Source organism: Acomys minous (genome assembly GCF_964271855.1).
Source record: "Acomys minous genome assembly, chromosome: 17".
NCBI classification, from domain to species: Eukaryota; Metazoa; Chordata; class Mammalia; order Rodentia; family Muridae; genus Acomys; species Acomys minous.
Window position 1 is genome coordinate 2,827,555 of NC_140500.1, and position 12,898 is coordinate 2,840,452.

Here is a 12,898-nt window from a genome sequence, read left to right on the forward strand (position 1 = left end):
ATCTGAAATCTGTGAACCACACCAGCCTCCTAGAGAGACAGATGAGCAGGATTGTCTAGAAGGCAAACTTCTTTGAGTGACTCCTGCGTTCGTTCATTTCAGCGGGTTCTAGGATCCACGCCCACATTGGCTGGACCCTTTCCTACATGATGAGACCCAGTAACACAAACTTTCTCCCTGGCTCTGAAGTAACTGGGATAGGGTCACTTGGTGAATCTATAGCTGCGCATAGAGTATGTTATCAGAGGAGGATGGGTAGGAAGGACTCTGTGTGCTTTGGTCCTCTGAGATCGCAAAGTGGGTCCTCATCCTAGCACAGCGCCCTTTCTTGGACCGGCTCCAGATGTGATGTCCCGGCCCTTCCCAAAGAGGAAGGTCAGAAATCGCCTTTGCTATCCTGGGTGCTAGTGCATGGTTCCCTCCCCAGAAGAAGGCCAGGCCAGGCAGCAATGCTGGCTTGGAGCACTGCCTGCGCGCGAGCTTGTAGGCAAGCTTGGGACTCCGTGATTCTCTCGGGCCACCCGGGATTCCTCTTGCCGCCCGCCCGTTCCGCTCTTGGGGACCTGAGCTCCTGAGCCAGGAGGCAGCAGACCGGTTCAGGAGGAGGAGAGCTTCAGATCGGCCCACGCGGGCTGAGGCTGGGGTGGGGCTCCATGGCTCCGGACTCCCCTGCGCTCCCCGCCCCTGCCGGCCCGCTCACCCTTGCTCAGCCAGCGCGCGTTCCTCGGGCGCCACCTCTTTGCGACTCGCTCACTTCTCAGCAGGTTGGCCCCGGGAGCGTGTGAACCTTCCCGGGCTGGGCTCACAGCTCCTCTCCAACCTGCGCCGCCCCAGCTGGGCCGCTCCGCTCCGCCCCGCCGCCAGAACCCGCCCTCGCGGCCACCTGGCCCTCGCATCCACGACACGCGCGCCTGCAACTTGTTCAAGGGCGTTGTGGAATCAACTTTCCGGAAGCAACCAGCCCACCGGAGGAGGTAGACCGACAGCTATGTATATATACGCGCTCTGCCGCAAGTGGCTGTGCACCCAGAAGCCCAGGGCGCAGGGCAGCTGACTCCTGCGGGACACTCGCGTTTGAAGAAGGGGTTCACACTGCCCCACGAACCCCAAAGCGCTGCCGCCAAGACTAAACACTGCTATGGGAGCCACGGCAACGCGCCACGCATCCCGGACTTCTATGTAAAACGCTCAGTTTTTGCTCTTCTTTCAAGTGGAAGCTCTCTGGTTGCTTTTTCCCCCCTCTCGGGTCCCTTTTTTGCCTGTGTGGTTTGGGAGAGGCACAGTTGGAGGCGCTGATTCCTACAGAAGTAAGTGCTCTGGGGCTCAGAGAAAACTTTTTTCTTTCTTTTTCTTTTTCTTGTTTTCTTTTCCTTGTAACTTGTAAGATGCCCTCGACTTTGGAGTGGCTGTTGGAAAGCCACGGGCTTCCAGAAGAGGGAGCGGGGCAGTACGAGGAAGAGATGGAGAGCCGGGACTGACCCTCCGGTTCCACTCTTGCAGGTCCCCGGAGCCGCGAGCGGCATGATGCTGCGGAGGCTGGTTCAGCGGTGGAGCGTCCTGGTATTGCTGCTCAGCTACTCTGTGCCCTCCTGCGGGCGCTCTGTGGAGGGGCTCAGCCGCAGGCTGTAAGTACCTGGTCCATGTCCCATGGCGAGGGGTGGGGAAGGCCCGCGCCAGAGGTGGCCAGGCTGGGGCGATGCCGAAGCGCAGGGCTGGGAAGGTTGGGAGACTTCTCTGATGCTCCCAGCCTGAGTTAGACACAATCACCCCGGTACCTGCTACCAAGGGACTAAGCCCGGTAGAGCCGTCTGGAGAACTGGTGAGACCCCCAAAAAGGACAGGATAGAGACGAGTTTGATGTGCATTTCTCTAAGAGGAGTGTTTCTCAGAATCCCCCACCAGCAGGATATCTGCCTGCAGGGAACCACCAGGGTTCCTTCACCCACCCAGGGAGGCTCTGAAAGTCAGCAGAAAGCCAAGGGATTCAGCAACTATCTGTGTACTTGTGTGTAAGCTCCAATACGTCTAAACGTGGGTGGCAGTTTGCATGTGAAAAGCCAAAAAAAAAATTGCGTCTAGTTTTATTATCAATGACATAATTTTAGGCATATAAAACAGGACTGTGTTACATAACAAAGAATATTATATAATTTGGTAGTAATAACTTTTTAGTGGCAAACTTCCAACTTTAGTATCGATACCATTCAGGAAAGGCGGGTATGCTTGCGTCCAAAATGGACTTCAGGCGTGGAAACTTTCTTTTTCCTGGAATTACTGCTAACAGTTCTTTAATCTGGAGTCGAAATATTTGCATTGTGGACTGAAAGCTTGTATTAGGCATTCTCAGCTGGTGGGGGTTTGTTGTTGTTGTTTGTTTGTTTGTTTGTTTGTTTTAAGAAGAGTGATTATGACTTTGACATAAGCATACATCTAAGTAGACCAGCAAACTATCACTGCAGTGTTTGGGAAGCTGCAGGCAGGGCTTGACAGCCTGCTGGGCATGGCAGTTCATCAGTGTGCATGTAGTGCCTTCGGGCTGCTCTCTGAGCAGCAGACTCTATTCAGGATGGGAAAGCCATAAAGTTTAAGAACCGAGCTGTTTGGCTCTGGAGAAGACATTAGGAGGACTTGTGCGCCTCACAATGGAAGTAGCAATATCTACCTAATATTCACAGCCACGCTCCCGGTGCTTCTTGTCAACTCCCAAGGGTATATAAAAAGGCAACTGTTCAGTGCCTGCTTTGGGTCTATTCTTATTAGCTCGGCAGAAAAATCTTTAAATGAAATTACTTTAGACATGTCTGGATCTTGGCACGAAAACGAAACTCTATTATGAATCTCCTAAGGCGAGTTGTGTGGAGCTCTGTATTGCAGATAAGGCAGTATTGTCCTGAGAGTGAGTGTTCTGCTGGCGCATTTCTGAAAATTGTCTTCAGACTTTTCGCTCGTTTTGAGACTTGTGTGAAATTCAATTACCTAACATCCAAATATAAATACAGATGAACTGGATTTTTTTTTAAAGGCACACTTACATACTGTATTTATTTGGCTAAGAATTTCTGTCTTGGAACAGAGCCCACTTCTTCTTTAAAGTTGCTTAATACCTATTTTCTCTTTTGAGAGAGAGTAAATGAGCCATGCTTGAGTCTACAATGACAGCATAAAAATAGCACCGGGCTGCCCTTACAGTTGTTCTTAACTCTTTCTTTTTTGCACCTTACAGAACTGCCCATCAGAAACCATTTGGCAGCTAGGGACCCTGTTTTAGTTCTGTTTGTAAGTGAAATATATTAGCGTCGCTACATGCTCACGCTACGGTTATAAAACTACGAGGTGCTCACATACCTGGTGCCTCGTAGCTCATCCCAGAACAAGTGAGGGAGTTGAAATCACCACAGCCAAACAGAGGTTTTTGTATGCTTGCTGGAGAAAACGTGTACCTTCCACTCCCCACGGTCAGGCTAGTTCCTTGAAAGAAATTGTAACTTACCATCAAGCCCCAGCAGCCAATCCGAGGGACTCTGCTTAAGACGTATTGGTCTTATTTTAAGCTACAGATGGGTACCTTCTTAGAGACAGGAGACTATTGTAAGTGTGCTTCCTAAGCCGACTGGAACTGAGTAGTTATGGCTAGCTCGTGATCAGACTGGCTACTGGCAAGTCGGGGTGAACAGATGCTGCTGTGTAGCCGAGCACAGTGGCCAGTGGCTCTCCGTGTTTGCCACAGCAAGGGAACCCCGGGAGATGGAGAAGCCCGGGCATCATCGGCTGCCTTGCTTAGGCCAGATTGGGTCTGTTCCACAGAATGAAGGAATAGCTTTCTACTGAGTCACGGGGGCTGTGAGTCACACTAACTCTAACACCCTAACCCTGTCTGCTCTGGGGACCACAGAACTTTTCTCAGACTCCTAATGCATCCGCGAGTGTCACATTAGCACACTCAAACTGGCTAACACTCAAACTCCCCCGTTCCTTGACAGCTCCTGAGAAGTTTCCTTTCCCTCTGAAAACTCCCTTGAGAGAGGCATTTCTTTCTAGCAGAACAGCTATGTTTTGATCGAAGTACGATTTATCTCTGAAGAACATTTTGCCCATTCTTCTTCTTCTTCTTCTTCTTCTTTTTTTAACAATAATCGAAGAAGATGACAAGTAATAGCGGACTTGTTTTTCCATGCTGGCACTAGAGTTTGTAATAAGAGCCATGTGAGCCGCTGTGCTATGAAATGTTTACAGACATCATGAGTAACAGTGATGATTGATGCCATATTTGCAGCTAAAATGCTTCAGTGATATCTACATTGAAAACTCCTTAATTTATTTCTCACAACCAAGATCTATCCTGTTTGTTCAAGTCAATTATCTGTGTCATCTTTTGTGTTTGGGGGAAGTAGATCATTGTATGGACCTTATTTCCCATTGGTGTTCTTTCCCCGCCCAGCACAATTTCCCAAATAGGTGTGTATGCTCCACGGTATTTTAAAGGCAGCTGTCATAAAGATACTAAGTACTTTCTCTAAGTATATGTAAGGTCAGCATCTAAGAACATTTGCATTTTCTAGGCTGGGGAAGAGACTCAGATGCATGAAGCCCTGGGTTCAATCCCCAGCACCATGTAAGCCAGGCAGGGCAAACCTTTTAACTCCAGCACTGGAGAGACCGGGGCAGGATGATCAGTCTGGGTCTGGGTCATTCCCAGCTACATAGAAAAAAAATACACACAAAAAAAATGCAAATGTGTTTCCTACTACATCAACACTATCTTCTCAAAAGAAGGTAGGGAGCACGAACCCATGGTTCCACTGCTACTTGCATTTTATAAAACACAAGGGAAGAACAGACCTTGAGTTGTGAAAGTGCCGTGATTCCCAGTGGACAGGATGGCCAAGATGACAGACACCCATGCCAGTCAAGAGGCAGGAGCAAGGCTTACTTAGTTCAAACAGACCAACCAGTAAAGGGCTGTCTCCAAGTTCAGAGACAGGTGAGCTGTACAATAAGTTTGAAGACAGGGACATCAGCCAGGAATTGTCCAAGAAATAAAAGTCCCCAGAACAACTAATTATCAAGAAAAGTTTCTATTTAGTGGGATATTTTGGTAAAAGATACTAAATTGTGATACTTTGAAAGCCACCATTAGAGTGTCTCTGTCCTTTACAATGTTACCAGAGGATATGAATACACTGTACCCAAACCTCACATTTGTAGACTATTAAAAGTTACCAGATTACTGTTACCAGAATAAGAGGATTTTAATCTAGTCACATGTGGCACCTTCAGAAAGGAAGAGAGCCTCCTTCATGCCTCATTTAAGCCAGGCTCCTATTAAATTCCTTTCTATGAAGTCATGTCTTTTTTCTTTTTTTAACAAGCTATATGGTTTAAAGTTAGTCCCCACACCAAAATGCTACAAGGAAGCCTGCATTCTGAGCCCAGCCCACCCCCACAGTGAGACGAGCTCTGGGAATCTCCTCATTTTGCTGATGAAAACGACTTTGGGTGGAGTTGGTCTTCAAGGGTTAGGGTTGGCTTCCTTGTGGCCGGCCCATCATCATCCTCATGGGGCCTGCTGTGCTGTGCCCTGAGCTTCCTGTCCCATTTCTGTAGCACTCCTTTCTGCCTTGGTTGGGCTGGAGAATGTGTTGGGAGCATTAAAAAGATAATCTTGACTTTTAAGAATCAGAACCCTGCTTTGTGAACTTTGTAGACTGGGAAAAGTCATCTCATACCTCCACACCTGTCTTTCCCATCTTTAAAATGGGCCTAATGATGCTGTTTCTCTGAGTGGCTCACCAAGCCCTATTAAGAAGGCAAAAGGGGGGGCATTCTTGTGAGAGTCAAGTAAGAATGCTTAGGAAGCGGGCCTGTGAAATGCACTCAGACACTTCTGAAGAGAAGCCATTTCAGAAGGATGGCCCATTGGGGGAAACTGAACTTGGTCTAAAACTTAATTAAAAGCTTTATATGATGCTGCACGCCTGGATCCCAGCACTCAGGAGGCTGAAGGAGGGAAAGAAGGAAGGAAGGAAGGAAGGAAGGAAGGAAGGAAGGAAGGAAGGGAAGGAGGAAGGAAGAAAGGAGAAAAGAATGTGTAAATTCAAGCAAGTCTGAAGACTGGTATGACAGAGTAATGTGTGTCATCCCAAAATATAGATGGCCTAAGCTCAGGGCAGCCTACATGCCTTGGCTTCCTGGGCCCCAGAATTATGGGTGTTCACTGTCACACTTGGCCCCTCTGAGATTTTTTTTTATGAAAAAACAAACATCGAAGCACCCGAGACATAGAGGGCTCTCATCCAGGCAGAGGCCACTACTTTAGGGGAAAACTTATCTACTTGCCACCCCCACCCCCCTCCCCACCCCCACCCCCTCCCCCAACCCCCTCCCCTCCCTCACCCCCACCCCCACCTTCTCATGCAGGTTCCTGCTGAGCCATTCTGGGACATTCTTGCATCTTGGTTCTATGTTTCCCCAGACAGCATTCCCTTTCCGTCCTCCACCAGGCTTCCTGCCTTACTCTCACACTTGCTGCCTTCAGCTGTCTGTGTTAGCGCTATCTTACAGTGTGCGTGCGCACATGAGACTGGAGGGTGCTTGCTTAAAGCAGCTTAATCTGCGTTTCCTGGGATTCTGCTTGTTCCAGAAAAGCTGGGGGAAACAGGGTTTGTTTCTCCAGCAGAATTCTGGAAAATGTGACGAGGCAGCCCCCAGTTAGGGTCGGTCACCTAATTAGATCTTCTGCAGCAATGCCTCCGAGCAACTTATTTTATTCTTTATTATGTACTTGCAGTGCTGAGGACCGAACCCAGGGCCTCGCACATGCTGAGCAAGGCTTTGTGACTCAGCCTCTTTTCTGAGCACGCATGGGAGCTGAATTTGATGACCCCTTTATACAAATGACCCCCCAAGAATTCTCCTGTTCCTACCATGGGGAGACTTGGGGACTGACTCCTAAGTCTCCTATTTCCCTTCCCTACGCTAGCTGCCCCCTACTCCCCAGCTTATTTCTGCAAGGAACCCACGGGCAGGGCCCTGCGGCCTCCGCTGACTGTGTTCTCTCCCTACAGCAAGCGTGCGGTGTCGGAGCATCAGCTGCTGCATGACAAGGGCAAATCCATCCAGGACCTGCGCCGCCGTTTCTTCCTCCACCACCTGATCGCAGAGATCCACACAGCCGAAATCAGAGCTACCTCGGAGGTGTCCCCCAACTCCAAACCTGCTCCCAACACCAAAAACCACCCCGTGCGGTTCGGCTCAGATGACGAGGGCAGATACCTAACTCAGGAAACCAACAAGGTGGAGACGTACAAAGAGCAGCCGCACAAGACGCCTGGGAAGAAGAAAAAAGGCAAGCCCGGCAAACGCAAGGAGCAGGAGAAGAAGAAGCGAAGGACTCGGTCCACCTGGCCGGACACTGCTGGGAGTGGCCTGCTGGAGGACGCCCTGCCCCACACCTCCAGGACCTTGCTGGAGCCCAGCTCAAGGTACCAGCCGCTGTGCGCAATGGGCTTCCCCTGCCTCCCTCTGCCTGGTCCAGGAGACCAAGAATCTTCGATGTGCTGATCCCTGACTACAAGATTTAAAACCAGTGTAGGCCACACACCCAGCCCAACTTCCTTCCTTCCTGCCTTCCTTCCTGCCTTCCTCCTTTCCTCTTCCCGCCCTCCCCTTCCCTTCTTCCTTCCTTTCTCTGTCCCACCCCCCCACCCCAGGCAGTGTCTTCCTCATAGCCCAGGATGACTATGAGCTCAAAGCAATCTCCTGCCCTAGGCTAGAAAACTCAGGGATTCTAAGTATAGCCCACCAGCAGAGCCATAGAAGGTGGACCATTGTAAGTTCGAGGCCAGGCTGATCTACAAAGTAAGTTCAGGACAGTCAAGGCTACACAAAAATCCTGTCTGGGGTGGGGGGGGCAGAAAAAAAGAAAGAAAGAAAGAAAGAAAGAAAGAAGAAAGAAAGAAGAAAGAAATCCCATTCCTAGCAAACATCATAGTTTGCTGGGTAATTATACTTGTTCCTCGAATCAACATCTTGTAAAACTTTCCTGCTAGTTCCCCCCCCCGCCCCGCCCATCTCCCGTTTTTCTTTCATTCTTTTCAAAGTCAGAAGGAGTTGTCACCAACATGGCCAGGCAATACATTACATAAGAACTTCTGAGCCATTCGCACATTATTTAATTAAATGCATTTCACTAAATTTCTACCTTATTTTAATAGAAAGACATTAAGTTATTTTTTGAAACACATACCTTGTATTTATTTGATTTTTAACTACTTTTAATTAGCTGAGCTGGTTCCTAGCCCCTCAAGAAAACAGAACTCTCTTACAGGTTCCAGTCTTAGCTTAGGTTTTAGGTTTTCTCATGTCCTGCACAGCAAGTTGGCATGGCTTTCCCCTGGTAACAACCCCGCAGCCCACTCACCGTCGCCCCCAGATACAGGCACTGTTTACAGAGCTGACTGACTCAGGGTCGGTCTAACATTAACAAAGTTCACCTCCTTGAGCAAATGAAGACTCACCCTAACACGTGCTTTTGTCTTCTGTGACGAAATGCCAAGCTCATGGAGTTAAGAGAAAAGTGGATGCAGTTACCTGCTGGCAAGCTGTTGCTGTGGCACCCAGAGACTTAGCTTTGTCTACTTCGTGTAGGTGTAGGTGTAGGTGTGTGTGTGTGTGTGTGTGTGTGCGTGTGCGTGTGTGTGTGTGTGTGCTGTGTGTTTTATGTGGCAAGCAGCCAAGTGTCTACCAGGCAAAGGGGGACAGGTATTAACTTCATTTGACAACACGGGAAACCAAAACACTTCAGCACTGGAGAACTGAGTTAGTCTGTGGAACTGGGCTGTGCACCCCACCCCCGCCCCACCCTAACGGGGTTTGATCCCTTTCCCAGAGCAGGGGCAAGCGTTGTGTTGGCGCAGACTTCTCCACATACACCCACTGAGAGGAGCTGCCGTTTTGTTTGGCTGTTATGGAACTTCTGTGGGGCTTGACAGAGAGAGGAAAGCCACACAAGAACACATCCTATGCCCTTCGTGATCTCACCAGCCCAGGTCCCCCGGCTGAGCTGTGCCTCAGTGCAGACAGGGCTACAGAGTTCACACAGTTCAAGGGGGAGTCTGAAGCAATGCCCAGCCATTTCTCTCTCTCAGCAAATCCATTTAAAAACAGTAACTAACACAGAAGTTACCCTGAATATGTTACAGGCTCATTATTTGATGGGCAGCAGCATTTGCAATCTCTCAAGCACACTGAGTGGTCTGCTCTGCGCCTGGTTAACGGGGCCTGCGCTCACTGACCTACGCAGTGTTCGTTAAGATGTGAATAGAATGCATGTATAACTAATGCAAACGACTCTCTGGCTAAGTCCTGCTTCCATCAATTACCTTACAACGTACTCATGTCCACACTAGAACCGCAGAAACAGAAGCATAAATAGTTTTCACAAATGCTTTTTTCTTCCTTGAAAGCCTGCATCTGTCTTCAGGTCTCTGAAAAGTTGTTGACAGTCAACATTCATCAGTTCTTGTGCCCAGGGCTAAGCCTTTGTTAAAATGCATCTAGCAAAAAAACGAGGCAGCATCCTAAGCAAAGCCAGGCACAGGCTGAAAGTAGCCACAAAGGAGGGTAGCGTCCGGGAGTTACACACTCAGAATGTGCATGGACACTCACACGCAGGGTCCACATGGCATCTTCACACTAGGACTGTGCGTGAGCAACCTTTTAAGGACATCATTTAAGTCAGGGCTATATGGTGTGTGTGTGTGTGTGTGTGTGTGTGTGTGTGTGTGTGTGTGTGTGTGTGTGAATACATATATATACATATATACACACATATATATACATATATATATGATGTGTGTGTGTCAGAGGTGATGGAAGTGGCAGGTGTGAGTTTTAGTATATATATTATTATATATTTTCTTAAGGGAAACTACCAAGGAAATTACATATTTCCTCTCCTACAAGCTGTTCAGAAAAAAAAAAAATATATATATATATATATATAAAACTTTCAGTTTTAAGATGACATTAACATTTTTGATGTTTAACATGAGATGCCCAGATACAGTAAGGACTCATGTCTGAAAATCATCCTCTGACTTGAAAAATGCTGTTAGAAAAATATGAAAGCTTTCCAGTGGTCAAAAAACTAAAATTCTAAGCATATTCTCTCTCTCTCTCTCTCTCTCTCTCTCTCTCTCTCTCTCTCTCTCTCTCTCTCTCTCTCACACACACACACACACACACACACACGCACACGCACACGCACACACACACACACACACACACTCACACACACATACTGGCCATATGATATATTTTATTTCACTTTTCCAATATGTACTTTTAGTAAAGACCAATTCAGAAAGAAAAAGTCAAGTAAAGCCCAGTTAGGGTAAAAATTTACTCCTTGATACCTTACCTTTTCCTTTTTTTTTTCTTTTTGAGAAAACTAATTGTTTAAAATTAATTCTCACTTTCGTTTCTCTTGAACTCATTCAATAACTGCCACTGAGTAAAGTAAGACACATTTCAGTCAACGCATGACACACTAGTGAATTTTGAAGTTAATTATTATCATATTATTATTATTATTATTATTATTATTATTATTATTATTGTTATTATTTGCTTTCCTGACAACATCTATCCAGTTCAAATATCTGTCTTAAGCTTTCTTTTTCTCTGCTGTTAGAAGCTATTTAAATATTCCAACCAAAACTACTAAAGAGTCCACTCCTTAAGCCCCTACATGTTAGCAAGTTTTCTTCCTTTCAGTTGCACATGACACCCCACACTGGTCAAGACTTTGATTCTGACACCCACACATGTCTGCAGCAGAGGATCCCACCCACACATCCGCCTGTGAATTCAACGACACAGTCAATTCCTACCCCGTGACCATTTCCTTATAAATGAGTATGTGTTCACTGAAATAGACTTTACAAAGAGAAGAGAGAGGGAGCAAGAAGCCCTCAGAGTTCCCCTGCCCCTGTGCTCGCACTGTCACTACAGTCACCGCACTAACTAAAAATACATGAACCCACCACTAGCAATGGTCACGCAGACACAGCGATAGAAACTCAGTTTATTCAGACCTCTTGTTGTTTAAAATAGACTTTTATGTAGAGTGTGGTGGCACACACCTGCAAGTCCAGTACTTGGGAAGCTGAGACAGGGGCATTGCAAGTTTAAGACTGATCTGGGCTATACAAGTGACGGCCTCTCTTAAAAATAAAAAAAAATAAAAAAAATAAAAAGTTTTTTTTTGTTTCTTTTGAAAAATCCACCCAAACATACCAGACAGAACACGAGAGACAAGTACTTCTTGGTTTTTCTCTTTGAAGACTAAAATCCAGTCTCAGCTTCATTACGAGTGTGTAAAGACAGCTCAAAGGCCGACAGGTCCCGTCCATGTGAGTGCAGCACATTCTCACCCGTGGTCACATCCACAGCTAAGTGAGCGCCAAGCAGAGTAAACAAACTCTCGACCACGCAGTAGTGCTGAGAAGTGAGAAATAAGTGAGGAGTGCTGGGGACGGCTGTCCCGGTCTCGCCTCACATGCAGGCCCTCCACCGTGCTGCTTTGCTGCCACGCTGGCTGCCACGCAGCTGTGGCTCTCCCTTTTCTGTCTGTGCCACACTGAACTTCCTATTTGGTGGACTCCCAAGTGATGCCGTCCACAGGGAATGCTTGGAGTCCCTCCATCTTCCCCCGCTGAGACCTGCTGTTCTTATTCATGGTTTGTTTTTTTTTATTGCATGCTGCCCATCTGTAAGGAAGATTAACCTCTCTCTCTCTTTTCTTCTTTTGTCTTCACAGGACGCATTGAAACTTTCCCCGCAGATCTTCCAAGGACACGTTACAGGATTTTGTAATAGTAAACATATGGAAAGTATGTGACATATTTATTGCCTGTACATACTGTAAATGCGCTGGGATCAAGCTGTCTCCCCAGGAAACTGCACATTGGTCATGTGAATATTCTTTTTTTCTTTTTTGCCAAGGCTAATCCAATTATTCTTGTCACTGTTACCATAATTTATTTTGTCAACTGATGTATTTATTTGTAAATGTATCTCGGTGCTGCTGACCCTTTTTTTTTTTTTTTTTTGTAACATAATGCACTTTAGGTATACATATCAAGTACGTTGATGAATTCAACTCAAAAAAATGTCTCTATTTTGTGGTTGGTTTTAATGAGTGCTGAAATGTAATTATCTAGACTGATTTCCCTCTGTGCATGTAAAAATGGCAGTATTTTAGATTTGTAAAGAAATGTCTAATAAAATATAATCTAATTACACCATGAATCGTGATGTGAATTTTTTCCTTTAGAGTTTCTAATCAGAGAAACACAATATAACTCTTTTAATTCTACCTGAACATGGCCTATGCTGACTATGTTTATGGGGGCATCTGTTCTGGTTATGTCCACATTAGCTTTTAGTTTAAAACCACTTAAAATGCATTTTGTCCAATATTTCAGTTCGAGTCAATAGAGTGGTTGAACAGCAAGTTGAAATTAAGTCAAGAAATGTCAAAAATTATCAACATCATCATCATCATCATCATCATCATCATCATCATCATCAGAGAAGTCAGGAGAAAGGGTTGAAGAAGGTTTTCCGGAGTTAAAACCCAGAGAGAGAAGCAGGCCCAAGACCTTGAGACTTTGAACAAGATCCGCCACTGTAAAGCTTAGCTTGCAAAGGCCTTTCTCTCGTTCTTAACAATAGCAGATCTGCTTGGGAACTTGGGAATTGTGTTCTGTTTTGTTGTTTTCTCAGGACAGGGTTTCTCTGTGTAGCTCCTGCTGTCCTGGGACTCTCTCAGAGATCTGCCTGGCTCTCCCTTCCCCAAGTGCTAGGATTAAAGGCATGCGTACTGCCCCCTGGT

General features: G+C 46.6%; 1 protein-coding gene across 1 annotated transcript; it reads left to right on the forward strand.

The window, feature by feature from the left end:
* The first annotated feature begins 736 nt into the window (after nt 1-736).
* Nucleotides 737-12,305, forward strand: PTHLH (parathyroid hormone like hormone). Its single transcript, XM_084765564.1, has 4 exons — nt 737-1,307; nt 1,501-1,625; nt 7,065-7,481; nt 11,822-12,305. Exons 2-4 carry the CDS (start codon nt 1,522-1,524, stop codon nt 11,829-11,831), a joined length of 531 nt encoding a protein of 176 aa, XP_084621690.1. The 5' UTR covers nt 737-1,307; nt 1,501-1,521; the 3' UTR covers nt 11,832-12,305.
* The last annotated feature ends 593 nt before the right edge of the window (nt 12,306-12,898 follow it).